Source organism: Tamandua tetradactyla, chromosome 12, assembly GCF_023851605.1.
Source record: "Tamandua tetradactyla isolate mTamTet1 chromosome 12, mTamTet1.pri, whole genome shotgun sequence".
NCBI lineage: Eukaryota > Metazoa > Chordata > Mammalia > Pilosa > Myrmecophagidae > Tamandua > Tamandua tetradactyla.
Window position 1 is genome coordinate 36,866,340 of NC_135338.1, and position 27,905 is coordinate 36,894,244.

The 27,905-nt window shown below is 36.0% G+C and overlaps 1 protein-coding gene across 2 annotated transcripts in view; it reads right to left on the reverse strand.

The window, feature by feature from the left end:
* The window catches only part of SPTLC2 (serine palmitoyltransferase long chain base subunit 2), a 140,163-nt gene that overhangs the window by 24,582 nt on the left and 87,676 nt on the right, over nucleotides 1-27,905 (reverse strand). For both annotated transcript variants that reach the window (XM_077123200.1, XM_077123201.1), the window contains exons 10-11: nucleotides 8,798-8,933; nucleotides 477-606 (exon numbers count right to left, since the gene is read on the reverse strand). In XM_077123200.1, the coding sequence (XP_076979315.1) occupies nucleotides 477-606; nucleotides 8,798-8,933 (266 nt within the window). The remainder of the gene's footprint in view (nucleotides 1-476; nucleotides 607-8,797; nucleotides 8,934-27,905) is intronic.

The window sequence follows — 27,905 nt, forward strand, 5'->3', positions numbered from 1 at the left end:
AAGACTCGAGAAAATTCTCCAGATGAACAGCACAAGAAAAGGTTTAGCGAAGAGTAAAAAGTGAACTATACAGCTCTAGAGCACATAAAAGGAGGACAGTGGAACAAGGTGAAGATGGAGAGCTCTGCAGAGCCCAGAACATGCAGGGCCCAGTGGCTGGTGCCAAGGCTTTTGCAATTTTTTCTCAATGGTAATGTTTTAAGTAGCAGTCTGAACCACTTTTCTGTGTTACCAGTAGATTTCTTAGGTGCTCAAACAACATCAAGATCAACACATGATTAATTTCATCTCATAGGCAGGTCCTCTCATTACAAGGTGTGTATGTAATGAGAGGGCTTTTTTTTTTTTTTTTTGCATGGGCAGGCACCAGGAATTGAACCCGGGCTTCCGGCATGGCAGGTGAGAACTCTCCCCGTTGAGCCACCGTGGCCCACCCACAAGATATATTTTATATGCAGGTGAAACTGTGTACTTACCGTATCAAGGATTTCTTTGGTATGAGCTGCTGATAAGCAAAACCTTGCTCTGGATTCAATAATCGGGGTAGCAGGAAATCCCACCACAACTACACCAATGTTCCGCTTCAGCATCTCCCGTCCAAAGGCCCTTCAAAGGGAAATCAAGGAAAATAAACCAGGGAGAGTAATAAAGCAAACAGTACAAGGGTCCTGCTGTCTTGAATGATTTAAATTCACTGGTGATACAGGTACTGAAGGCTTCTATTAAAGTTACTTGACAGTTCACAAAGACTTCTCTTATTCAATTCTAATGTAATCTTCTTCCAAATCATTTCCTTTACAAAGGTGAAAGAATATACAGTTGGCAGACTAATCAGCGATAGTCTCTTTAGCCTAAAGAGATATGTCACCAAAGCCTGTAAAGGTGTCTCTCATATGTAACACTGGTTCAACTTAAGTTTAAAACCTACTCATGCCTGATATTCTTGCAAGCATTGGGGACTGCCAAGTTGCTGGGTGAGGCCCTCAATCTTGGGGCTTGTCTTTGCGACTTATTCTTGCAAAGGAGAAGCTAAGCCTACTTATGATTATGCCTAAGAGCCACCCACAGAGAACCCGTTTCGTTGCTCAGATGTGGCCTCTCTCTAAGGTAACTCTGCAGGTGAACTTACTGCCCTCCCCGCTATGTGGGACACAACTTCCAGGGGCATAAATCTCCCTGGCAACGAGGGACATGATTCCGGGGATGATCCAGGCCAAGGCATTGTGGATTGAGAAAGTCTTGACAAAAAGGGGAAAGAGAAATGAAACAAACTTTAAGTGGTTGAGAAATTTCAAATAGAGTTGAGAGGTCATTCTGGAGGTTATTTTCATGCATTATATAGATATCCCTTTTCAGTTTTTGGTGTATTGGGATAGCTACAGGGAGATACTGATACTGTTGAACTGTAACCCAATAGCCTTAGATTCTTTTTTTAAATATTTTTTTAATTATATAGCATAACATAAATACAAAGCAAAGAAATAAAAAAGCAATAGTTTTCAAAGCACTCTACAACAAGTGATTACAGGACTGATCCCAGAGTTTGTCATGGCCTATCATATGATCCTCATATTTTTCCTTCTAGCTGTTCCAGAATATAGGAGGCTAGAGGGCTTAAATATTTTTTTTTTTACATCCAGAGATTTTTCAAAAATTTTCTTTGACTTCAAAGGGCATTACAATACATGCTCTGAAGAAAATCTCCATATTGGCCATGGGGTTTGCCTCTCTTCTTCCACCACAGGCCTAAGATGACTTCTGATGTCTTTCTTGCATTCTGACCTAGCAGGTTTTTTAACATTTTTTTTATTATATAGTATAACATATATACAAAGCAAAGAAATAAAAAAGCAATAGTTTTCAACGCGCTCTTCAAAAAGTGGTTACGGGATAGATCCCAAGTTTGTCATGGGCTACCATACGATCCTCTCAGATTTTTCCTTCTAGTTCTCCAGAATATAGGAGGCTAGAGGACTTAAATATACTTTTATCATCACAACTGACTTTTTTTCCTTTTTTGTGAACAATAACACATATACAAAAAAGCTATAAATTTCAAAGCACAGAACCACAATTAGTTGTAGAACATATTTCAGACTTTGACATGGGTTACAATTTCACAATTTTAAGTTTTTACTTCTAGCTGCTCTAAAGTACTGGAGACTAAAAGAGATATCAAATTTAATGATTCAGCATTCATATTCATTTGTTAAGTCCTATCTTCTATGTATAATTCCATCATTACCTTTGATCTTTCCATCCCTCTCTTTAGGGGTGTTTGGGCTACGGCAATTGTAAAGTTTTGCTATTGGAAGGGTCTGTCACTAATATGGGGTGGAGAGATGGAACTATCTGATGTTCTGGAGAGGCTCAGCTAGGTTTCAGGACTTATCTGGACCAGGAATCCACCTGGAGATTGTAGATTTCTGGTAAGTTACTCTAGTTCCTGGAAGCCTTGTGGAATCTTATAAATTGTCCTACGTGTTCTTTAGGATTGGCTGGAATGGTCCTTGTTGGGTGTTGGCAGGTTATGATAGGTAGCAAGGTCTACCTGAAACTTGCAGAAGAGCAACCTCCAGAGTAGTCTCTCACCTCTATTTGAACTCTCTCTGCCACTGATACTTATTAATTACACTTCTTTCCCCCATTTGGTCAGGATGTAATTGTTGATCCCATGGTGCCAGGTCTGGATTCACCCTGGGAATCCTCTCCCACATCGTCAGGGAGACTTTCACCCCTGGATGTCATGTCCCACGTAGGGGGGATGGCAATGATTTTACTTGCAGAGGTGGGCTTAGAGACTGAGGCCACATCAGAGCAACAACAGAGGTCCTCCAGAAGTAACTTTTAGGCATGCCTACAGGTAGTCTAAATAGTCTTGATTCTTGAAGATGATTGCATAATTATATAGCTTTTAAAGTGTGACTGAGTGATTGTGAAAACCTTGTACTTGACATTCCCTTTATCCAATATATGGACAGATGAGCAAGAAAATAAGAACAATAAATAAATAAATAATAGGGGGGATGGGAGGTTATGGATGTTTTGGGTGTTCCTTTTTACTTTATTTTTATTCTTATTTGTATTTTTTTGGAGTAATGAAAATGTTCAAATTTCAATTATGTGATAAATGCACAGCTATATGATGATACTGTGAACCGTTCACGTTGGATGATTACATGGCACATGAATATGTATTTCAATAAAATTTCATTAAAAAAATTAAAATAAAATGCCTGCATCTTACATCAACCAACTTGGTTGAATGTGACCTTGTTCCAAGTCTTGTCTAAATAACACTATTCTAACTTTCACATAAATTTTATGTACTGGATTATGTTGTTCTTATTGTTCTTTGTCTTTTCTTCTTGTTGATCTACCTTATTCCTTTTTTTTACTTTTCTCTTAAGCAGTTTATAGCATTTCTTTGAGAATAAAAAATACTGCACATTTAGCATTATGTTACTCTAGCCTTTATGAGGAACTGTCTTAGAGAGGTCCCATCTACTCCAGTACCAATATCTTCTTCAATGTACCTTCTTTATGTCAAGGTTGAACCTGAGCATTATGTCTTCAGCACAAATTCCCAGATATCTAGGGCTTATTCCAGTTCTGGGAGCTTCAAGTTTTTACCCTAAATATTACTTAATTACAGTGTACAAAGTTAGTTCCCCTGTGCAAAACAGATTAGATACAGTATTTTCTAATGAAAGAGTCCTAAATGTAATATGCTTCTACTGAATGTAACAAAGCATTATACCAAAACTGAATGTCAACATGGGGGGTTTGGATTTATTGTGGAAGAAAAGGAAATGTCTTCATATAGACTATGGTGGCAAAGGCACGTCTATATACTTAGATTGGATTGTATGATGTGCGAATAAAATTGTTTAAAGACCTGGGTTCGATTCCCAGCCCATGCACTTCCCAAACAAACAAACAAAAAAACCAAACAAAAATTCAACAAATGGTGTTGCAATAAGGGGATACTCACATGGAAAAAGAATGAAATGTGACCGCCACCAAACTGCATACAAAAAAAAAAAAAAAAAGAACAGAGAGAAATAAGTGCTAGAGAAAAAATGGAGAAAGAGATGTACCTATTCACTATCTGTAGGGAAACTGAGAGGTACAGCCAGCCCGTTGGAGGGCAGTATGGCGGTTCCACAGGAGGCTTGGGGTAGGGTTGCCATATGATCCTAAAACCCCATTGTTCAGCATACCCTGGAGGAACTGAATGTGGGGACAGGAATGGACATATGCATACAGGTGTTCATGCATGGAGGTGGCCTAAAGGTATAACAACTGAGGAATGGCAGGGGGAACTATGGTGTGTACATGCAATGGACTACATTGTATGTACAATGGCCACAAGAAGGAATGACATTGTGAGGCATGCAACTAGCTGTATGATTCCTAAGGACTGTATGCTGAATGAAATGTCAGGAACAAAAATACAAATATTATCATACTTCAATCATATGGACTAACTATAATATAAAAACTTGCTGAACTGAATGAAGTTGAGAGCATGGGTTATCAGGTTGGTGCCTATTGTAAAGGGTCCTAGACTGTAAGCTCTTATAGCAGTCACATCTATTCTGGAGTTGTAACTGTTGTTTCTAAATTCTGAGATACTGAGCAGTTGGCATATAACGTGATCCTTTCCAGAAACTTGAGGTATTTATGTGACTGACGCCTGAGAGTCAGAGTTAGACCTCTGAAGCTATGAAAGCCAGCACTACCCCTTAGAGGAACTGTTTAAAAAGTTGAAAAAGAGATGAGACTTCATGTAGAGATATGAAGGAAGTTGATCTGGATAGGACTAAGGTAGAACAGAATACAGGGTAAAAGATGATATGGTCCATATTTTAAAACTTTCACCTCTATGTGAGACCAAAGGGAGAGATGTTTATTTGCTACAAAATTTACATTTTGGGTAGTGCATTACCTAATTTAATTTTTATGGTCAGTTTAGTTGAACACCACAAGTACAGGGAATCTTGAGTAGGATGTCGTGCTGGTTTGAAATGATGTATGCATCCTAGAATAGTCATGTTTTAATCTTAATCCCATTTTGTAAAGGCAGCCATTTCTTCTAATCCCTATTCAGCATTGAATGCTTGAAAATGTAATCAGATCATCTCTGTGGAGATGTGATTTAATCAAGAGTGGTTAAGCTGGGTTAGGTGGAGGCATGTCTCCACCCATTTGGGTGGGTCTTGATTAGTTTCTGGAGTCCTATAAAAGAGGAAACATTTTGGAGAATGAGGGAGGTTCTGAGAGAGCAGAGAATGACACAGCCACGAGAAGGAGAAAGTCTACCAGCCAGCGACCTTTGAAGATGAAGAAGGAAAACGCCTCCTGGGGAGCTTCACGAAACAGGAAGCCAGAAGAGAAAGCTATCAGATGATGCCATGTTCACCATATGCCTTTCCAGATTAGAGAGAAACCCTGACTGTGTTCGCCATGTGCCTTCTCACTTGAGAGAGAAACCCTGAACTTCACTGACCTTCTTGAACCAAGGTATCTTTCCCTGGATGCCTAAGATTGGACAGTTCTATAGACTTGTTTTAATTGGGACATTTTCTCAACCTTAGAACTGTAAACTAGCAACTTATAAAATTCCCCTTTTAAAAAGTCATTCCATTTCTGGTATATTGCATTCCAGCAGCTAGCAAACTAGAACAGGTGTGAAATTTTGTTGGTTTGGCCAGGTAAGTGTGCTGCTCTGATATATCCCAGGGTAATTTGTGCAGTGAATAAAGAAGTATTTGCAAGGTTCCCTTGGGCGACTGGGGAGAAAGGAGGTACCATTCAACTTCCCCATTTGGAGAATTCCTGATATTTTTGTGAGCAGTGGGGACAACCAAATCAATAGGCCAAGCCCCCGATCTTGGGATTCATCCCCATGAAACTTATTCCTGCAAAGGACAGGTTAGACTTACTTGAAATTAGGCTAAGAGCAACCTCAAAGAACCTCTTTTGTTGCTCAGATGTGGCTTCTCTCTTTAAGTCAACTTGGCAGGTGAACTCACTGCCCTCGCCCTTATGTGGGACATGACTCCCAGGAGTTTGTAAATCTCCCTGGAAACAGGGGACCGAACTCCCAGAACGAGCCAGGACCTAGCATCAAGGGATTGAGAAAGCCTTCTTGACGAAAAAGGGGGAGAAGAGAAATGAGACAAAATAAGTTTCAGTGGCTGAGAACAGTTGAGAGGTTATCCTGGAGGTTATTTTTATGCATTATATAGATATCCTTTTTTAGTTTATGGTGTATCGGAATGGCTAGAGGGAAGTACCTGAAACTATAGAGCTGTGTTCCAGTAGTCTTGATTCTTGAAGATGACTGTATAACTTTATAGCTTTTACAATTTGTCTGTGAGATTGTGAAAACCTTGTGTCTGATGCTTCTTTTATCCAGGGTATGGACAAATGAGTAAAAAAATATGGATGGGACATCCAGGGGTGAAGTCTCCCTGGTGATGTGGGAGAGGATTCCCGGGGTGAATCCAGACCTGGTACCATGGGATCAACAATTACATCCTGACCAAATGGGGTAAAGAAGTGTAATTAATAAGTATCAGTGGCAGAGAGAGTTCAAATAGAGGTGAGAAGCTACTCTGGGGGTTGCTCTTTTGCAAGTTTCAGGTAGTCCTACAGAAGATAGGACTTAACAAATGAATATGAATGCTGAATCATTAAATTGATATCTTTTAGTCTCCAGTATTTTAGAGCAGCTAGAAGTAAAAACCTAAAATTGTGAAATTGTAACCCATGTCAAAGTCTGAAATATGTTCTACAACTAATTGTGGTTCTGTGCTTTGAAATTTATAGCTTTTTTGTATATGTGTTATTGTTCACAAAAAAGGAAAAAAAGTCAATTGTGATGATAAAAGTATATTTAAGTCCTCTAGCCTCCTATATTCTGGAGGACTAGAAGGAAAATCTGAGAGGATCGTATGGTAGCCCATGACAAACTTGGGATCTCTCCTGTAACCACTTTTTGAAGAGTGCGTTAAAAACTATTGCTTTTTTATTTCTTTGCTTTGTATATATGTTATACTATACAATAAAAAAAGTTTTTTTTTTTTAAAAAAAATAAGGATTCGGGGTTTGTTCATATGAAACTTAACCCCACAAAGGATAAGTCAAGTCTACTGAAAATTTAGGCCTAAGAGTTAAAAAAAAAAAAATACGGATGGGGGTGCATAGGTAGTTCAGTGGCAGAATTCTTGCTTGCCATGTGGGAAACTTGGGTTTGATTCCCAGCTCATACCTTTCCCCCTCACCCCCCCCCCAAAAAAAAATTCAACAAATGGTACTGCTATAATGGGATACTCACATGGGAAAAGAACTGTGACCCCTACCATACAGCATACAATATATATATAGTTAGATAGGTAGATAAAAAAATAAATAAATAATAGGGGGGATAAGGGGTAAAATAAATTGGGTAGACTGAAATATTAGTGGTCAATGAGAGGGAAGGGTAAGGGATGTATGAGTTTTTCTTTTTATTTCTTTTTCTGGAGTGATGCAAATGTCCTAAAAATGATCATGGTGATGAATACACAACTATGTGATGACACTGAGCCACTAATTGTATGCCATATATGGAATGTATGTGTGTGAAGATTTGTCAAGAAAAATAATAAAATAAAATAAAGAAAGGGTTCTAGACTGAGTCCTCCAGATCTGATAACTGCAAGTTTATTTATGATAATTCCATAACGTTCTTTGGTTTGTTTCCACCATCCCTTATGAAGGCCACTGACCATATGATTTCTTTTAAAAAACTGAACCCATCATTTTCCCTCATACAGCACCTTTCTCAAATTTCCCCTTTACTATCTTTGGAACCACCATACTTCCAGATACCCCAATTTCATTTTCCCTTTTATTCACTTCAATAAACATTTACTGAGTACCCTGAGAACCAGCGGCTTTGATGGACACTGGGGATTCAGAGATGAATAAAAATATTTATACCCTTGATGGGTTTAATCAAACCTGAGGAATAATTCTTATCCAATTTTATATTGAAATTCCACCTCAAAACCCACCCATTCCAAAGAGGTATGCCTTTTTTACTGAGCCTACCTATACTAAGCAGATTACTCCTTTATTCTACATATTTCATGCAATTTTACATGTAATTATATTTGTTCACATTTGCTCTTCAAATGTCTTCTAGTACTTTCTTGATCTCATAGCCACCCCCACCTTTTGGGCACTGCACTCCAGTTCCACTGATCTCTCTGCTATTCTTCCATCAACCAAACACAATCCTGCGTTTTAACCTTCACACAGATACTTCTTTCCCCAGAGGGCTAACTCTCTCAGCTCTATCCAGTATTTGCTCAAATGTCATCTTCTTCCCTTCCCAATGAAGCCTATCCTGGTGACTTTATTTAATTTTGTAACTGGCCTGCCTACAGGTACTATCAATCTCCTTTAATCTGTTCTAATTTTTTCCACAGCACTTAACACCTCCTAGTATACTTCGTAGTTTATTTATTTGTTACATATGTCTCTTGTCCTGCTAGAACATATGCCCAATACCCAAAACAGTACATATGGAATGCATTCATATGTGTGTTTAATGAAAGAATAACAAGTTAAGAAATCCTGCAATTTTGAATCCACTATTTATCTATGGCATATAAGGCAAATGAAGCTTAACACAGTTAAGGTCAAGACATTTTTCCCTAACAAAATACCCAGGCCTTTGTCTCATACCAGAGCTGCCTTAGATCTAACCTGAGACCAACTGATAGTCTGCAACAAAACATACCCAATTTTGGCTGGCATGTAGAGCATCAAAGGCACTACAGGTGAGTCTTCATTCCCATAGATGATGAAGCCCATTTCTTTCAGGCGTCTCCTGAAATATCTGGTATTTTCAGCTAATTGCTGTATACACTCTTTGCCTAGAAAACAATGGGGAGGAAAAACAAAACAACACTAAGAAGCAGGATTGGGAAAAAAAAGAGCAATCTCCTCTATCTCCATTCTATCTAGTCAGTCCTATGGTTCGTTTCTTCTTTTCCAACAGAAAAGCATTTGCATAGTAAATTACACTAAAGATAAATTTTTATATTAATATTATTGGTTTTGAGACTCAATGACCCAAGTTGGAACCACAACAGCTATCTTGGTTTGTATTCTGTCATACTAGTTGTTGATAGCAGCTTTCTAGTAACAGGAAATAAAGTTTACCAACTAATATTTCCATAGCACATTAGTATCCTCAAACATTTTCACTCATATTTCCTCATTCAGCACTCTACACATAACCTTTACAGTAGGTGGGATATTTATTATTATTATTGTCCTTATTTACAGGTTAGGATTCTCACAGCGGGGATAACTTGACTACAGTCATATAGAAGTGGCACAGCTGAGACTAGAAGAATCTGGTCTCCCAACTCAATATTTGTTCCAACTAACTGGACTAAGAATAACTGTACACATAAGACCAGAGATAAAGCCATCTGCAGCCCCAATTTTTCCTCTGAAGAGTTTCATTTTCTATTACAGTGCCCTTATAATTCCTACAATATAGCAAAAGCCTATCTAAAATAATGTAAAATCATAATTTTAATCCTGCTTTGTTCATCTTCCCTAAATCACAGATGGATTAAAATATTTGCTAGCTGTTAACTGGCTATTTGACCTTCCATCATGATAGGTCAATCTATGAGCATATGTACAAACAATTGTTCCATTATGCAGACCAAGGCAATACATTCCTAAGATCAGGCTCACCATGAGCTAAGAACTATGTTATGGTCTTCCTAACTATAAATAACATGAAAAAGAAAAAAGTTATAGTCATTTTTGGACATATTAGAAAGTCAGCAAATTCATGTTTAAAAAATTGTTACATCATACACTTCAAAAGACAAATTATTCAGTCAGAAATACAATGGCTAACCAATTTCCTTAGAACTAGAATATTAACATAGCCATCATTGATGGAAAGCCACTTGAGATAACTTTGCTATTCTTTATATAGATAATTTCAAGTCAACCAGAGAAGAGCATTCAAACTTAGATTAGCCTAGTATGAACAATGCAAGGTAGTGCAGTGGTTAGAATGCCCTCCTTTCATGCCAGAGACCTGGGTTCAATTCCAGGACCATGCACACAAAGAAAGAAGAAAAAAAAAGACTAAAAGACAAATAAATGAAATACACAATCCTGAATGGGATCTAACAAGGGAGGAGAAAGGCTCATATGAAAATACAGACTGTGAGCTTTATATCACTGCTAAATTTCTTGAACTTAATACTCCACTTAAGGTAGCTGCATAGTGAATATCCTTGTTCTTTGAAAGTATACATGACAGTATTAAGTACTCAAGGAGTATGATGTATACAATCTACACCAAAATGTTCAGAAAACAGATTCAGACAGACATACAAATAGATGGATACACAGAATATGGCAAATGGGACAAAATGCTAAAATTGGTGGATCTGGGCATCTGGTGGAACAGGAGTTTCTTTTTGGAGTTCTCTGTATGGGTTCTGTATAACTGTCCTATAAGTTTGAAAGGATTTAAAAATAAAAAGTTAAAAAGAAAATCTAAATACAATCAATAGAATATGAGAACCAATAAAAGAGCTCAGCAAAGTCAGAAATTAGAAACAGACTGTAGAAAAGTCTGCACTAGAAAAAGGATGTTATTTGGAAGAGATAAAAACTATAAATAAAGCTCCACACGGCCAAGAATTTTTATCCATTTTGTTCCCCGACATATCTCAAGCACTAAGAGCATTAGCAGGCACTCAACAAATATTATTTTATTAAGGAATGAATTATCCCAATGAGGAATGCACAAGGATTAACAATTTATTGTTAATTAAGACTATTAATACCTGAAATTATGTATAGTTTCATGTCATTGTGTAGATGCTGATTTACCTAATCAATAAACTCAACAGCAATTTTAATTTTAAAAACTCTAGCAGAATTTTTTTTTTGTATGCTGTAAGGTGAGGGTCACATTTCATTTTTTTCCCCATGTGATTATCCTGTTATTGCAGCACTATTTGTTAAAAAAAAAGTTTTTTTTTTTGGCAGTGCATGGGCCAGGAATGGAACCTGGGTTTCCCGCAAAGCAAGTATGAATTCTACCACTAAATTCTCCTTGCACCCGCCTTCTAGCAGAATTTTAAGGAATCCCATGAATATATCCTATAATTTATGTGTTAAAGGTCAAAATTAGGTAAGAATTTTTAACAGATAGCTGAAAGAAAACTCAATGTATGTATCAGCTATTAAGACTTATTTTTATCACTGGGGCTGTGAAGTGGTCCCTGATATAGTAATAAACACCCGCTGCAATGGAAAACAATAAAGAACTCAGAAACAGATGTGTATATATGTGAAACGGATAGGATGTAAGTACTGTTGAATTGTAAGTTTCTTTATTTACTCTGGTTACTAGACCCTTGTCAGATATATGATTTGCAAGTATTTTCTCCCGTTCTGTGGGTTGCCTTTTCACGTTCTTGATAGTACCCTTTGAAGCACAAATACTTTTAATTTTGATGAAGTCAAATTTATTTATTTTTTGGTTGCTTTTGCTTTTGGCATCATATCTAAGAAACTATTGTCTAAATCATGGCCATCAAGATTTACAACTATGTTTTCTAAGACTTTTATTGGTTTTAGCTCTTACATTTAGGTCTTTGATCCACTTTGAGTTATTTTTTGTATATGGTGAAGGAAGAAACCATCTTCATTCTTTATATGTGGGTATTTAGTCGTACCATTTGTTAAAAGACTATTCTTTCCACACTGTATTGCCTTGTGAATATCAAATGACTATTAACGAAAAAAATTATTTTTGAACTTTCAAATTCTATCCCTTTGATCTGTGTCTATCCTAATACTAATGCTACATTATCTTGACTACTGTAGCTTTGTAGTAACTTTTGAAATCATGCCATGAGTCCTCCAACTTTGTTCTTTTTCAAGATTATTTTGGCTATTCTGACTCCCTTGCATTTCCATCTGAATTTTAGTATCAGGTCACCAATTCTCACTAAAAGACAACTGGGATTTTTGAAAGGAATTTCAGTGAATTTGTAGATCAATTTGGGGAATACTGCCATCTTAACAATATTAAGTCTTTTAACAAATGAAATGTCCTCCCATTATTTAAGTCTTTCTGCTCAGTTTTGTACTTTAATTCTTGATTGAAATTTGAGAAAGATCCTCAAAATATTGAGTTGCGTTTAGAAGGTAGGGCAAAAGGAAAAAAACGAATTTATATATTAAATATAAAATAATACCGTTCATAATTTGGAGTAAGAATAAATAACATTTCTTATTTTCTTCTCTATTTCCATCTCTGACTTTCCCTAATGAGAACTTGTTTTAAAAGTAGTTGGAAAGGTCATACCAAATGTTGGCAAGGATATGGAACAACTGGAATTCTCATATATTGCTTGTGGGACTGTAAATAGGTAGTTTGTAAAAATGGCAATATATATTGAACCTAAACATATGCCCACTCTATGACCCAGCCATTCATCTCCTAGGCAGCTGGCATGTTTTGAATTGTTACCCACTGAAAAAGACAAGTTCAAGTTCTAATCTGCAGTCCTGTGAAAGTGAACTTATTTGTACCTATGATCTTTATTTCAGATAAAGCCACCCTGGATTCTAGGGTGGGCCCTAATCTAACATGACTGGTATCCTTATAAGGAGAGGAAATTTGGACACACAGAGACAAACAGATGACCATGTGATGGAGGAAGAGATCTCAAGTTATGCTGCTACAAGCCAAGGAACACCATGGATTGTCAATTACCCACCAGAACCCAGGGGAGAGGCATGGAACTGATTCTCCCCTTTAGGAGGAAGCATGCCTTATCAAAACCTTAATACAGACTTCTAGCCTCCAGAACTGTGAGAAAATAAATTTCTATATTTAAACTCAATAGTCTGTGGCACTTTGTTACAATAGTCCTGCAAACTAGGGTATATACCTGACAGAACTGTACACCAAAAGATATGTACAAGAATGTCACACAGCACATTACAGCCGCAACCAGAAAACAACCCAAATGTCCACTTAGCAGTGGATAAATTGTAATATATTCAAACAACAGGATACTAGATAGCAAGGAAAACAAGGTATTGTTTCATCCAAACATGTGGATGAATTTCAAAGACATAATGATGAGTAAAATAAGCCAGATCCAAAAGAGAGAATACTATATGCTTCCATTTATATGAAGTTTAAAAATGGGCAAACTAATATATAAAATGATAGAAGTCAAACAGTGGTTATCGCTGGCAGGAAGGTATGGACTGGGTTAGGAACACAAGGGAGCTCTGAGAGATATTGGAATGCTCTATACCACAATCTGGATGATGGTAATGAGAGTATATTCACGTAAAAGTTCACTGAATTGTATGCCTAAGATTCGTGCACTTTACTGTAGTATGTCAACACTTAAATAAAGATTAAGATAAATTTTTAAATTGTTGGGAAAATCAACTGAAGTTAAAAAAGAAAACAGGAATCAAGGTTAAAATTCTGATCCCTCTATTTATAATCTCCTCCATAAATCCAACCACTATTAACGATCACCCTTTTATTAAAAAAGAAAGAGAGATAATAGGGGGAACAAATGTTAAAATAAATTTAGTTTGAAATGCTAGTGATCAATGAAAGGGAGGGGTAAGGGGTATGGTATGTATAATTTTTTTTTCTGTTTTCATTTTATTTTTCTGTTGTCTTTTTATTTCTTTTTCTGAATTGATGCAAATATTCTAAGAAATGATCATGATGATGATATGCAACTATGTGATGATATTGTGAATTAATGATTTTATATGTAGAACGGAATGAGCATATGTTAAGAATGTTTGTGTTTCTTTCTTGTAATATTGTTTTTAAAAATTGTTTTTTAAACGAAAGAGAAAGAAACAATGCTACCTAGATATTAAAGGAGGAGCTTAGGAATTCTCCTCTTGATTTTTGAAAAGATAAACCTGAAAATCTATACAAACTTTTGGTGCTGGGTGTTCCCAGATTTGTAAGACAAGAAGTGTTACAAAAATAATACTTAAGAGTCACAGCCCTTGTTGTGACGCAGGAAATAGAAGCATTAGGGGGCTGGCCTTTCCTTTCTTTCCCCTCTTTTCTTTTTACATAATCATACAAATGAATGCACAAATAGGAGAATGCTAACCATGAAATAATTTATTTTCTATCTGTGTATCTACTTCATTCCTTTAAAGTCATTTCCACCCCCCCCCCTCAAAGTATGTCTTCTGCATACTCTGCCAAGAGGGAGATGTTGATGGAAGACTGATAAAAAGTATTAATAAAGGAATACAAACCTCGTTCAGACTACCTACTGGAATACTGTGTTAGAAGAGCTATGGGACAATGTAACTGAAATTATTATGGTACAATGGAGTATAGACCTGTTCGGTAAAGTTAAAATGACACCACTGTATTACTAAAGCATGAACAGATGATGCTTCATGTTCATAAAAATGTCAATTTGGGATTAAAAAGGCTTAAACATCTCTGGCTAAGCACAATATCAATGCACAACAAAGGTTCTCCTGAAATCCTTTCTAAAGAGAAAGTATGCTTTCTATGAAGACTGGAATCTGAAATTCTGAACACCATTAAATATAATCATACTGGTAAAGTAATAATTTCTCAGGACTAACATCTTTGCTGAGTTAGAGAGGTGGATTCATTTAAGAAGCAGAGTTTGACATCTATTTTAAAAGAGGTGAAGCTGACCAAGGTATGTAGGGAGATAGTTTGGGGGAAGGCTGGACTTGTACCACGGCTTAAGTGTGATGTTCATGAATTAAATAAATCTTAGGTAAAGAGAATGTATATATCTTTTCACATGTGCAGGCAAAGAAGAATTGCTAGGATTCTTGACTCTGCTTATCCAGGAAATCAGTGTTTCAAAAATAACTTTTACTTCTTCCATGTAAGGGGAAATATGCTGGTAAGTGAACATTTAGATTTGATATCAGTAATAAAAAATATTGCTAAGTCTTCTGGGGTTTTATGGAGCCCAGTGGAAACCAACGGAATTTTGAATCCCCATTATAACTGCTTACATTTAAAAATATATATATATGTGTCTATAAAAGTCTCAATAGAACATACAAATTTATTCTACTTCATATTATTTAATCCATATAAATGAGCCATTATCAAATTCAATATTGTCAATTAAAGACAGTGTTCAAATTTGTCAAAGATGACAAATTAATATTCATAAGTTCACCAAATCAGAGTTAAAAAAGAAACTGTGCACATAAAGTGGTTATGAATGTGTTGCAGAATCTTAGACAAATTTAAAAATAACTACCAAAAATAAAGTAAAATCTGAAGGCTACTAACACTTTTTGAAGCTTCAGGGAAACTGAACTTTAGGATATAAATCTAATTTTAAGATATAAAGCTATTTTCTTCTTTGTTGTTGTTTAACAATTTTTATTTTTGTTAAAGCTATTTTCTTTTTTAAAAAGGAAATCTAGTACAAAAAATAATTAAGGAATAGGAATTTCATTTATTTCTGCATAAATCAGCTAGCTTCTACATGAGATACAAAGTTGTACCATGGTCACCAAAGGCAAAAATCTCACCAGGAAGACTACATGGAAAGAGGAGAGTGTACTGTTTATTAGGGAAGCAGACTTCATTAAACAAACATACCCCGAGTACCTACTAAAGGCCAGACACCATTCTAGGCCCCAGATGTATAGTAGTGACTAAAACAAACACTACTACCTGCATGCATGGAGCTTATATTCCAGTGTGGGAGACAAACAAAAAACAAGATAAATGTCTCGTTAACTTGGTATTGAGCAATAACTTAAATGACCCATGTGGCCATCTCCACAGAGCACAAAGGCCCTGAAGCAAAAGCATACCTGGAATATTCAAGGACAGAGTAAGGTGGTGTGATTGGAATTAAAATAAGTGATGGGATGAGTAGATACAGGAGGTAAACAGAGGTCAGATCACAAGAACCTCACAAGGTTTTCATTTTAAGTCAGAATTTGATTCTAAGAATGATGTGAAGCCCCTGGGGAGAGTTTTTAACAGAAGACTGATATGATCATATGTTTTATCAGGATCACCTTGGCTGCTGTACTTGAAATAGAATCAAGATTGGAAAGAGATGATTTCAGAGTAGGGTGGTACCAATGAACATAGGGAAGGGTGGCTTGAGGGTATGTTTCAAAGGTAGACTGAAATGTTACAAGCCTTTATGGAACATAGAAAGCACAATATACTTTTAATGAATGAATGAAGACTTAATAGGAGGGTGACACCACTATGAATCAGTTATCATGGAGCTCTCCACAAAGACAGAAGAGTCTCCTAGTCCTTATTTTCAGCTTCATTTACATACCTTAATCCTTCTAAATCATTTTTCATTGGCTGATTCCAAAGACTGCTACTAAATCCAGGTGAAAGTGGACAGAAATCTGAATCAAATAGACAATGGTGGGCATACAAGGAAGCAGACAAGTTCAAAAATACTGAGGAAAACTCCATAGGTTCTTGTTTGAACAACTTCATGAATAACGATGCCATTATTTGGGCTAGGAAACGTAGGAGAAGCAGCAGGGAAAGGCTAAAAATTTTGAGAGATGCAAAACTCAATTTTCTGAGAATAAGTATTGTTAGAGTTTTGAGGTGTGAAATTAAGTGGATCAAGACCACTTCTCCTAAACTTAGATTGGCATATTAAAGTTCAGTGGTAGAATTCTCACCTGCCATGTGGGAGACCCGGTTTCGATTCCCAGTCCTTGTACTTTCCCAAAACAAAGAAACAAACAACAATTCAACAAATGGTGCTGCAATAATGGGATGCTCATATGGAAAAATAATGAACTGTGACCTCACCATACAGCATACAAAAAAAAAAAGCTAGTTATTTAAAGAAACAGTGTTTGCTCTCAATAGGTCAGAGGTAGCACAACACTGTGAATGTAATTACCACCAGTGGATACTTGAAAGTGGTTAAAGGGGGCAGTTTTAGATTGAATATACATTACAAGAATAAAACATTAAAAAAAAATCACAACCAATCATAAGACTGTATAATACAAACTGCAAACTCTAATGTAAACTGTGGGTCACAGTTAATAGCATAATGATAATAACATTGTTTCATCCAATGTAAAAGGCACCACATTAGCAGCAAGTGTTACTAATAGGGAAAACTGTGTTGAGGGACGGCGGGACTGAATATGAGAATTCTGATTTTTTTGTAAATCTACAATTTCTCTAATTAAAAAAAAATAATGAATTATAATTCATATACCATACAATTGATTAAAGTGATAGCTCAACATTTTTTAGAATATTGACAGTTATGCAACCATTACCACAATCAATTTTACAACATTTTCATCACCCTCAAAAGAAATTCCATATGCATTAGTAATCACTCGTCATTTCCTCCTAACCCTTCCAGGCTATACAGGTAACAGAATTTATTAAAGATATCTTTTTCTATGTAAATAAAACACTTCAATAACTTTTTTTTTAAAAGGAAAAAAAACCTTATCTTTGAGCTCCATGCCTCTCTCTACTATCAGGTCAGAAGTAAATATACAATACTGTAGTGAAAATTTCTATGGATTTTTTTTGTAGTATATAAAAATCCTAATAAATCAATAAATACAAGCAATTTGTTTTTCATTTTATTTTTGTTGCTCTCTATAAATGTCCATATATTTTCTAATCTTTTAAAACCTCCAAAGGGACAAAAAAAGACTGAAAGATGAAGGAAGTAAAAAAATTAAGTTAAAGGAAATTCTCCATGGTGCATTTTAAGATACACCTCTACTTTGTACTACATTCACATGCTCTTGTTTATACATTCCTGTTACTGTTCTTAGGCCTTTCATGTGTATTGTTGTATCATCAAAACAAAACTGCAAACTCTTAGGACAAAAACTATGTTATTTTTCTCATATCTCTCTCTCAGGAATACACAGGAGATATTCAAGTCAAAACATTCTGAGTGAAACCTACAACCTCCAGATGGGTCCCTGGATCAGATAAGTCCTGAAATGCAGAAGGGTCAGCCTCTCCAGAACATCAACTAGTTCCATCCCCCTATTCCATATTATCGACAGCCACTTTCAACATGAAAAAGCTAGAATGAGCATAGCGCAAATACCCCTGTCATGGTCAGGTTCATGTGTCAAGTTGGCCAAGTGATGGTAACTGTTTGTCTGGTTGGGCAAGTGCTGGCCTGTCTGTTGTGATGAGGCCATTTCATAGAATCAAATCATGATCATGTCAACTGCATCCACAGCTGATTCCATTTGTAATCAGCCAAGGGGAGGGTCTTCTGCAATAAGTGATGCTTAATCTAATCACCGGAAGCCTTTTAAGGAGGATTCAGAAGAGACAGGCTCCTCTTCCTGCTTCGGCCGGTGAGCCTCTCCTGTGGAGTTCATCCAGACCCTCCATCGGAATCATCAGCTTCACAACCTGCCCTGCGGATTTTGGATTCTTCATTCCCACAGTCATGTGAGACACTTTTATAAATTTTATATTTGCAAGTGTTCCCTGCCAATTCTGTTTCTCTAGAGAACCCTAACTAATACAACCCCTAAAGACTGGGAGAAAGATCAAAGGTGATGGTGGAGTTATACAGAGAAGTTAGGGTTTAACAAATGAGTACGACTGCTGAATCATTATACTGGTATTTCTTTTAGTCTCCACTATCTTAAAGAAGTTAGAAGTAATAATCCAAAATTGTGAAGCTGTAACCCATACCAAGCTTTGAAATCTGTTCTACAATTAATTGTTGCAAAGTGCTTTGAAATTTATTGCTTTTTTGTATATATGTTATTTTTCACAAAAAAGAAAAAAAATCGATTGTGATGATAAGTGCACAGCTATATGATGATACTGTGAACCACTGATTATACACTTTGGATGATTACATGGTATATATCAATAAAAAGTTAAAAATTAAAAAAAAAACATTCTGAGGAAACAGAAACCTTTCTATGATTTCAAGCTAATTTAAATTAAAAAGTGAAGTTACCTATATTCAAAATAAATTAAAGCAAATAATAAATAAATACCTAGTACACTAAAAGCATTTAGGAACTGGACACCAGGGTTCAAATCCTGGTTCCCCTATTCAGTAACTTACATGACCTTGGCATCTGACTTAACCTCTCAGTTTCCTCATCCTGTAAAATAGGGAGAATGATGTCTAATACTTGTTCTGAAAATTTTAAAGTAGTTAGAACAGTACCCAGTACATAGTGAACACCCAGTAAATTGTTGCCATTATTATTTCACTCTGCTCATGTATGAACATCTTTTATAGTCCAGAACATGTTTTACATGCCATTCATAACTTCCACAACATTACATGTTCAGTCTCTTTGGCTTAGCCTTAGTTTTCCTAGATGAAATGAAGGCCTTACTTTTTCTTGTTTTTCTAGTTCTCTTTATTTTCTAATTCTCTAGCAACAAGTACCTCAGTTTAACACATAATACACTTACTTTAACGGTAAGTGTTAAAAAACATCAATTTTGGGCGGGCCATGGTGGCTCAGCAAGTACAGTTCTCGCCTGCCATGCCGGAGACCCGGGTTTGATTCCCGATGCCTGCCCATGGGAAGAAAAAAAAAATCAATTTTTATTATTTTACCTATAACAGGCCTATAAGTATTTTAAGGGATTATTCTTCTGTCTTTGAATTGGAAAAAACAACAACAAATAAACAGGAACATATGGGTACATATACTGTGTCTCCCAAAGAGATATTTACAGATCTTGAAGAAAACAGGAAAGGCAAGCTAAAAAGGGGCACTTTGTTCTAAAACTAAAGCCCAAATATTTAAAAATAGAAAATAAAATGTAACAAAAGAAAATAACAAAACACAGAGGGTTTAGGTGGAACTACTGCTTATTTTGAGAATTCACAGATTGATATTTGCCTTAAGTTTTGAAGCACTGTCATTTTTCATAGCAGCCACATGGTAAGTACTCAATAAATGACTGCTGAAAGAATAAAATTGTATTATGGCTTGAACTAAAACAAACAGAGGAGATGGTGAGAAGGTCATATTCTAAATATATTGTAAAGATGAGACAGCAAATAAAGGAAAGAATATGCTTTAAAAGACTCTAAAATATAAAAACAAAATTGACACAGCTCTGATCTGCTAATAAAATACATCTTAATAATAAATAATTAGCTATGCATATTAGGGTTGGGGGAGATGGTACAGCAGCAATGGTGCCTGGATGATCAAGAAATGATTTCCATGTAATACTTGATAAGGAGTTTCGGTTTGGGTTGATGGAAAAGTTTTGGTAATGGATGGTGGTGACAGTAACACAACATTGTAAAAGCAGCACCACTTAACTGTGTATTTGAAAGAGGTTATAATGGGAAATTTTAGGTTGTGCATGTTTCCAGAATAAAAAATTTAGAAAAACAACAACAACCATAGATCTGTTCAACACAGAATAAATTTAATGTAAACTATGGAATACAGTTAATATGATTAAAGTAATATTGCTTCATTATTTGCACCACACTAATGCAAAATGTTAATAATATGGAAAACTGTGTATGTGTGAGTATATGGGATCTCTGTATTCTATGCATGATTTTCCTGTAAACCCAAAAAATTACTCTAATAAAAACAGTAAAAAAAGTTTTTTTAAAATGATGCAAAAAATAAAGCTAAAAAATAAAAAGGAGAAAAAAAATTATGCAAACAACAAAATGCACAAAGATGGTCACTGCAACAAAAAAAGAGCTCTACGTGAATTTGAGTTATATTTTGTCACTTTAAAAACATATAAAAAAACAAAAATTGTGGAACTGTAATCCATACCAAACTTTAAAATATGTTCTATAACTACTTGTTAAAATGTATTTGGAAATGCACTGTTTTGTATGTAATGTTATATTTCACAATAATAAAAAAAAAGCAGATATAACCATATTTTGCTGAGAGGGAATGACAGACAGACAAGCAAGTGTATTTGCAAAGATGGAGGAAAATTACAAACGTGTGACAGATATTCTATCTGCTCAGTGAACCAAAAATAAGTGTAACATGGAAAATTTAAAAATAAGCAAAAGTACAACCATAGTGAGAAGGTGTATTTATAAAACATCTTAAATATATAGAAGCAGTCTGACCAAAAGTAGTACACTCATTTATCAAAAGTAATTTCGCTCTCTCTAGCAGTGCTATATTGTGACCTGTTTTTTGTTTAAATAACTGCTTTGAATTTAGGAATGCTGAGATTCTATGAGCATTGTTCTAGTTTGCTAGCTGCCGGAATGTAACACACCAGAGATGGATTGGCTTTTAATAAAGGGGATTTATTTTGTTGGTTCTTCAGAGGAAAGGCAGCTAACTTTCCACTGAGGTTCTTTCTTAAGTGGAAGGCACAAGATGGTCTCTGCTGGTCTTCTCTTCAGGCCCCTGGGTTCCAACAACTTTCCCCAGGGTGACTTCTTTCTGCATCTCCAAAGGCCTGGGCTGAGCTGCTAATGCTGAGATGAGGAATGCCAGCTGCTTAGCAGTGCTATGTTGCAATCTCTCATTTAAGCACCAGCCAATTAAGTCAAACATCACTCATTGCAGCAGACACGCCTCCTAGCTGACCGCAGATGTTAACTGACAACAGATGAGGTTCAGGTACTGTTGGCTTATGTCCTCAGCAACAAGACTAGGTATGCTCACCTGGCCAAGTTGACAACTGAATCTAACTAACACAAGCATGGACTGGCTGGGCAATACGGATGTACATTTAGGGGCTGAGGGAAAGGGAGCCATGCGGAAATGAGTTATTACACAGAGTTGGAATCCCTTGTAGCCATGATGTATTTCTGGCAATGCCAATGGCAAAGTTTCTCCCAACTACTCTGCTTTTAATTATTGGTCAATATGCCTAGGCTACAGTGACAATTGTGCTTTACATAGTATCAAAGCATTTAATTAACCAATCCTAATTTCTTGAGGGTATCTTCAGCTGTTTCCTTGAAGAAACCTCCAGAAGTCATAAAACGTGTATCTGAACATCTAGCATAATATCACTGTTTCTGTGTGAACAGCTCTATTGCTTGCACATTTGGTAGTCATTATATATGGGTCAAAGTGGCAGAATACAGAATACACAACAGAAAGAGAAGATACCATGAAGTACATCATACAACACAATGTCAGAGTAGTGAAAGAGATTCCTGCCCCCAACTATCTATGTTCAGGCAGAGTGATTCTCACTGGTCTAACACTTAAGAAGACAATGACTATACTTGACTCTCATTGGCTGATAGCTCTTAAAATATGGGGGAAAAAATTAACAAGGAACTGTTAGAATATTTCAGAGGCAATTAAATTTGTACCAAATCAGGCTTCTATGGGGTGCTCTCAGATGAGAACATATATGAAATGCAGGAACAAAAGGGAATACCACCTACCCTATCGGCAATTAAGATTCTCGAGAATTCAAGACACTTAATATCAAATTCTTCTAATTAAGTGATGGTATTTACATCCTTTGCTAAAAAGTAAAAATAGTAATAGAATTATTTGTATGTACGTGTACGCAAAAGAAGAAATTTGCAGACTACATACCAAACAAATTGAATTTGATTATCCTTAGGAGATGGAATCATAGGGGATTTTTATGTTCTGTGACGTATATTGGCTTTTTAACAAGGAACATGCATTGCTTTTATACACACAATGAATGAATCGGTAAATAAATTAACATGCTGGCATTAAAAATTTGATATGTAAGATTCAAAATATACTGACCCCTGAACTGCATACATTCGTATAGCAATAGGATTCACTCAAAGTAAACCTATATGATGAGTCTCAAAATCAGAATTCAAATCAAATAAACTCTATGCCCATCAAAGTTTTACTTTGTTCATTTTTTTATGGTCATTAATAGAATCACATAAAATTCCAACATTAATTATTTCTGTTCTTGGCAGTTATTGACGATCTACTTCCTAGCAAACTGCCAAGGGTAAATAAAGCATTATCAATGGGAGCATTTCAAAATAAATTAATGAACAGAAATTAAAATATAAAGTTAACTGGATTTAATATCATAAAACTGTCAACCTACCAACTATACCAGAGTTTAGAACCCCAAACTGACAGAAAAGCCCTCAAATAAATTCCTTCAATCCTGATTTAAGAGTCTTTACTTCTAAGCTCAATAAGGAGGGAAAAAGTTGATGCACCTAGAACATAGTTTATTTACTCATTCATTTCCACTGAAGCTGGAAAACTTTGAAGGCAAATTTCTGTGTTCAAAGGTGGCAGGATAATCAACTGAGAATGGTCACCATGGTCTAAAAATACTGAACTGTAATAGTAAAAAAAAAAAAAAGAAGAAATCATTATGATGATGATTGTAACTCTGATGCCTCTGAAAGCTGAGAATCTCCTCCAAAAGATGGACATTTTATCTAGTTAATCCAGGCCCAAGAAGACTTAAATGGTACTTAAAAGATCAAAATACTATGAATAATGTCCTAAAAGTTAACAATCCTCTCTAACTGCTACTAATGCCACTTATCTTTTACTATTTCCTTTCTACTTCTCTCCCAAAATGTTGCAACCTCCATCACTACCATTTGAAGAAAAAGCAGAGAATTGGAAAGAATACTAAGCCATATCATTACTGTGCTTCATTTAATTGGCTTTTGGTTACCAAAGAAGAGATAAGAACACCTCTTCCTACTAAATATGAAAATGGCCCTGTACATTTTTTATCCTTTCTCAACTGCAAAACAGACATCTGGGTCTCTAGGAAGAAAGCTCCTGTCATTGATGGGGTATTGCTTAGGAAACACAGAACATTACATATCACTCAAAACCACATAATGGGAAAAACAGAACAAAAACATTTTTAGCCATGGTCTCTGTACACACCTCTAAAAACAGTGTATGCTAAATAATTAAAACTGAATTGAAGGTTTGAATCCATTAATGGAAAAATTAGTGGTAGTAAACATTATATACTTATTAAAATGTGATAAATTTTCCTTCTCTTATGAATCTTAGGACTGTACAGATACTGACATTGACTTCTAAGCCAACAGAAATATACTGATAATGTAATAAGGTTAAACAATTTCTACTCCATATTTTCTTTGCACCTTACATAATATCTTAAGTATGTGGACCATGCAGAAGAGGGATACATTTTTAACTAAGTCATCAAATTTTCTTTTTTAAAGAAGAAGCAGTCTCTCTCCATGTATCTTTCTAATTATCAGGGGTCATTTTCTAAGAATAGTTATCAAGCAGAGGAAAGCAGGGAGAAGATACTTTCAACTCTCATCACAGCATGTCCTAGATCAATAACTATACACTTCTCACAAGTATCCAGACAGTATGTATCACAAAGGATAGCATCTCAGGGCCTACTAGAAAGAAGAAAGAAAGACAAAATTACGGCCATAAGTCTACAAATCAACTGACTTTTTAAGGTCATCTTTTGTTCTTTAACTTATATATGGACATCTGCAATGATATAGATTGAAATCAAGATCATAGTAACTAAAAATATCTTAGGGCCTGGAGAAGAAGAAAACCAATGAAGCTATTTTTTAAAACCATACTATACTGGAATATGAATTTATATGTCCTGGCTTTTCAAATTACGTAAAAGAAAGAAGGATTAAGCAACTTATTTTAAAATGTACCTAAAGTAAAAATAAAAGAAATATTAGGTAAAAGGCAGAGCAGACTGATTATAAATAATACTTTCCCCTTATTCCCACCTAAATGGAATTGAGAAATCCAACTGTTACACCCTTAAAAGTCCCAAGGAAAGGGAAAATAAATGTACCTTGAACAGGCTCTTTATAAACCAAGGTATTTCTGTGCCTCAGTGAAAAATCTTGTGAAAGAGGTATTTATGAGAAACTTTCAAAAAGCAAGAATTCAGTAACTTTGTAACAATGAAGCAAAATGAGTAGGAACTATGTTTACCATTTGCTAGACATAGCCCCTATTTTGTTAGACTGGTGAAAATTATCAAAGTGCCAGCTTGGGCCACTCTCAAGCAAAGGAACACCCAAGCAGATGGTCTGCCCCTTTGGATACTGTTCTAAAGCAGTCCCCTGGTTTTCTATCTCCCTACCAAAGTGCAGACAAGGATTCTAATCTTTCCGTCTTTACTACTGAGACAGATTCCTCTCATTTGCAACAAGAGCAGCTTTCATTAACACCAAGCACTGTAGAGTAAATTCCTCCCACAAGGATGGTTTATCAGCCCCCTCCCTAGTAGGAGCTTAATCCTTACATGCGTTTCAATGCCAAAATCTAGTATTTCCCCAGGATCATCACAGGATATACAACAAGCAGGAGGAGTTAGGGCTTAAAGTTGTTGCTTCATTATAGTCAAGAATTTAAAGGAACGATAGTGCACAGGCAAACAAAAGGAAGAAAAACCAAATGCCTTTGAAAATAAAGAAACTGAGTTTTAAAGGGTGCCAACACAGTCAAGACAAAAGTCTTGATTTGCCCAAAGACTATTCTGCTGTGCTCTGACAAACATGGTCACAATCTACTTTAAGAAAAGGCTAAAGAGAGGAAGAAACGTATACAGTGGTCATGCATCCACCTACAGATGAAGAGCGTTAGCAAATAAAAACAATGGCTGATAAAGGTTTGGCTCAGAATTAAACTACTGGTTTTAGAAGCAGAAGGCAAGGCAATAAATAAGAATTCACAAACATGTTCATATTGAACATGTTTTTTAAAAGCCAATAGTGGGCAAGGATTTTCTAGGCTATGTACAAAAGGATTTGGTATTCTAAATAAACAGACTATAAAAAGTACAAATAGTACTCCTATAAGGACCCAGAGTCTGGGACCCATACCCTCCTTCATTTTGAGAGCAAAAGTCACATAGCCGCCTACAGGACCAGGACAGACATTAAAGATCAAAGAATGTAAACCCCCCGCCCTAATAACCAAATCTCACTAGTCTGCTGAAACTCCATTGCAACCAAATCTCGTGAGACTTTTACACTTTATTAGACCTTTCCCTGGACACAACTACCTCTCTCTCTTTTCTCTCTCCTGGCTGTGGACAGAGCACAGCCTTCATCTCCCAATCGGCTACCACTGGGATGACTCTTCCTGTTTGTAAGCCTCTAACTCAACTTATGAGTAATCTGTCTGGCATTTTCTTTGGTCTCAGAGAGTTGTGTTGGGCTGGTACAACTTCCCCAAAAAGTATAACAAAAAATAATAAATTCTAACTTACCTTACACACCCTGATTCACAGATGTCTGATGCCTTAGTTCCACTTTTAATTCCCTCTCCCCTACTTTGTTTTTAACTTCACCCATGCAGCCTATCAGCCTTCACTTAGCAAGGATCATGAGGGGCTTAGAAGGAAGCTTCAGTGTCCCAGGAATGTATTTACACTTCCAAAATCCATGAACACTGGCTAGTTACCTTTACCACCAAAACCCTGTTCCACAAGCTTAAACACTACTCTCATTTTCTTTTAAAAGAAAGAAACCAAGTATCTTGCATTCAAATTTCATTTCCTTTCTCTAATAATCTTCAATCAATAGAGTTCTTTTTTGGGTTCTCTTTGATGTTAGCAAGCTCAAAATAAGATAATCCTTAAGCTTCTCAAATAGTACTTTGCATTACTAACTGATGTGTTCTTTAAAATGTATTCTTTAAAATGTATTCTAGGAATTTTTCCACAGAGATTCAGTAGTCTGGGTGGAGCCAGACCAGAATACTCATTTTTAAAGAAAATTTACAGCTTTCTTGATCAACCCTGGCTGCACATTAGAATCGTTGAGGGTGTTTTTATAAAATACCATGCCAGGACAATATTCTCAGGTATTCTGATTTCATAGGTCTTAGGAGGGACCCTGTCATTGGCATTACTTTCAAGCTTCACTATGTGTGAGCAAGTTAAAAAAAAAAACTGGTATTAAAAGTAATTCTGGGGCGGGCCACGGTGGCTCACTGGCAGAGTTCTCTCCTGCCATACCAGAGACCCGGGTTTGATTCCCAGAGCTTGCCCAGGCAAAAAAAAAAAAAAAAAAAAAAAAAAGTAATTCTGATGCTGGTGCTCCATGGACAAAGTTTGAGAAACAGGTTCAATGAGATATTTTTCAAACCTCATCCCACTGCCAAAGTAGATGGGAGGGAGATACAAATCAAATACTTAGGTAATTAGAAAAGCTATCACAGTTTTTTTCTGGTCAATTCTTCCTATGAAAGCTCAGAAGGGCATATCATATCATAACTGAGATGTTAGGATTCAAGGGATGATTATGATTATTGAATTATATAGACATTCCCTTTTATTTCCTGGTATAGTAGAGTAGACAGAGGGAAATACTTGAAATCTTTTAATTGTAATCCAGGTGCCTTGATCTCTGATAAAGATTGTATAGCCTTTATCTTGTCCCTTGTGATGAACCTTCACTTGTACCCATTTATCTAGTTTTTCAGCTTTAGATTCTTCTGATCCCTAAAGACAGCCCCTAATGTTTATTAATGAATGGTCACGGGTCAGCCCAGAACTAACCCATCCTAGTCCAAAGTTATCTTGATAACAGAAACTAGATCTAACCAAAATGGGCCTGCCTGACATGCACAGCAACTTAGACGTCAACCTGTAAGTCACCTGTACCTCGTTATAATACTAAAAATCATACCTATTACCATATTAAGGCCACCATTTTATTACATAGGTTCTGTGACTTCAGAATGTAATCAATCTGCACAGGCTCAAATAATGAAATCACCTCTAATTATGTCATCAGAGGTCACTGTACTCATTATCCTAAAACCTGCCTATCTTTTAATACTATAAAACT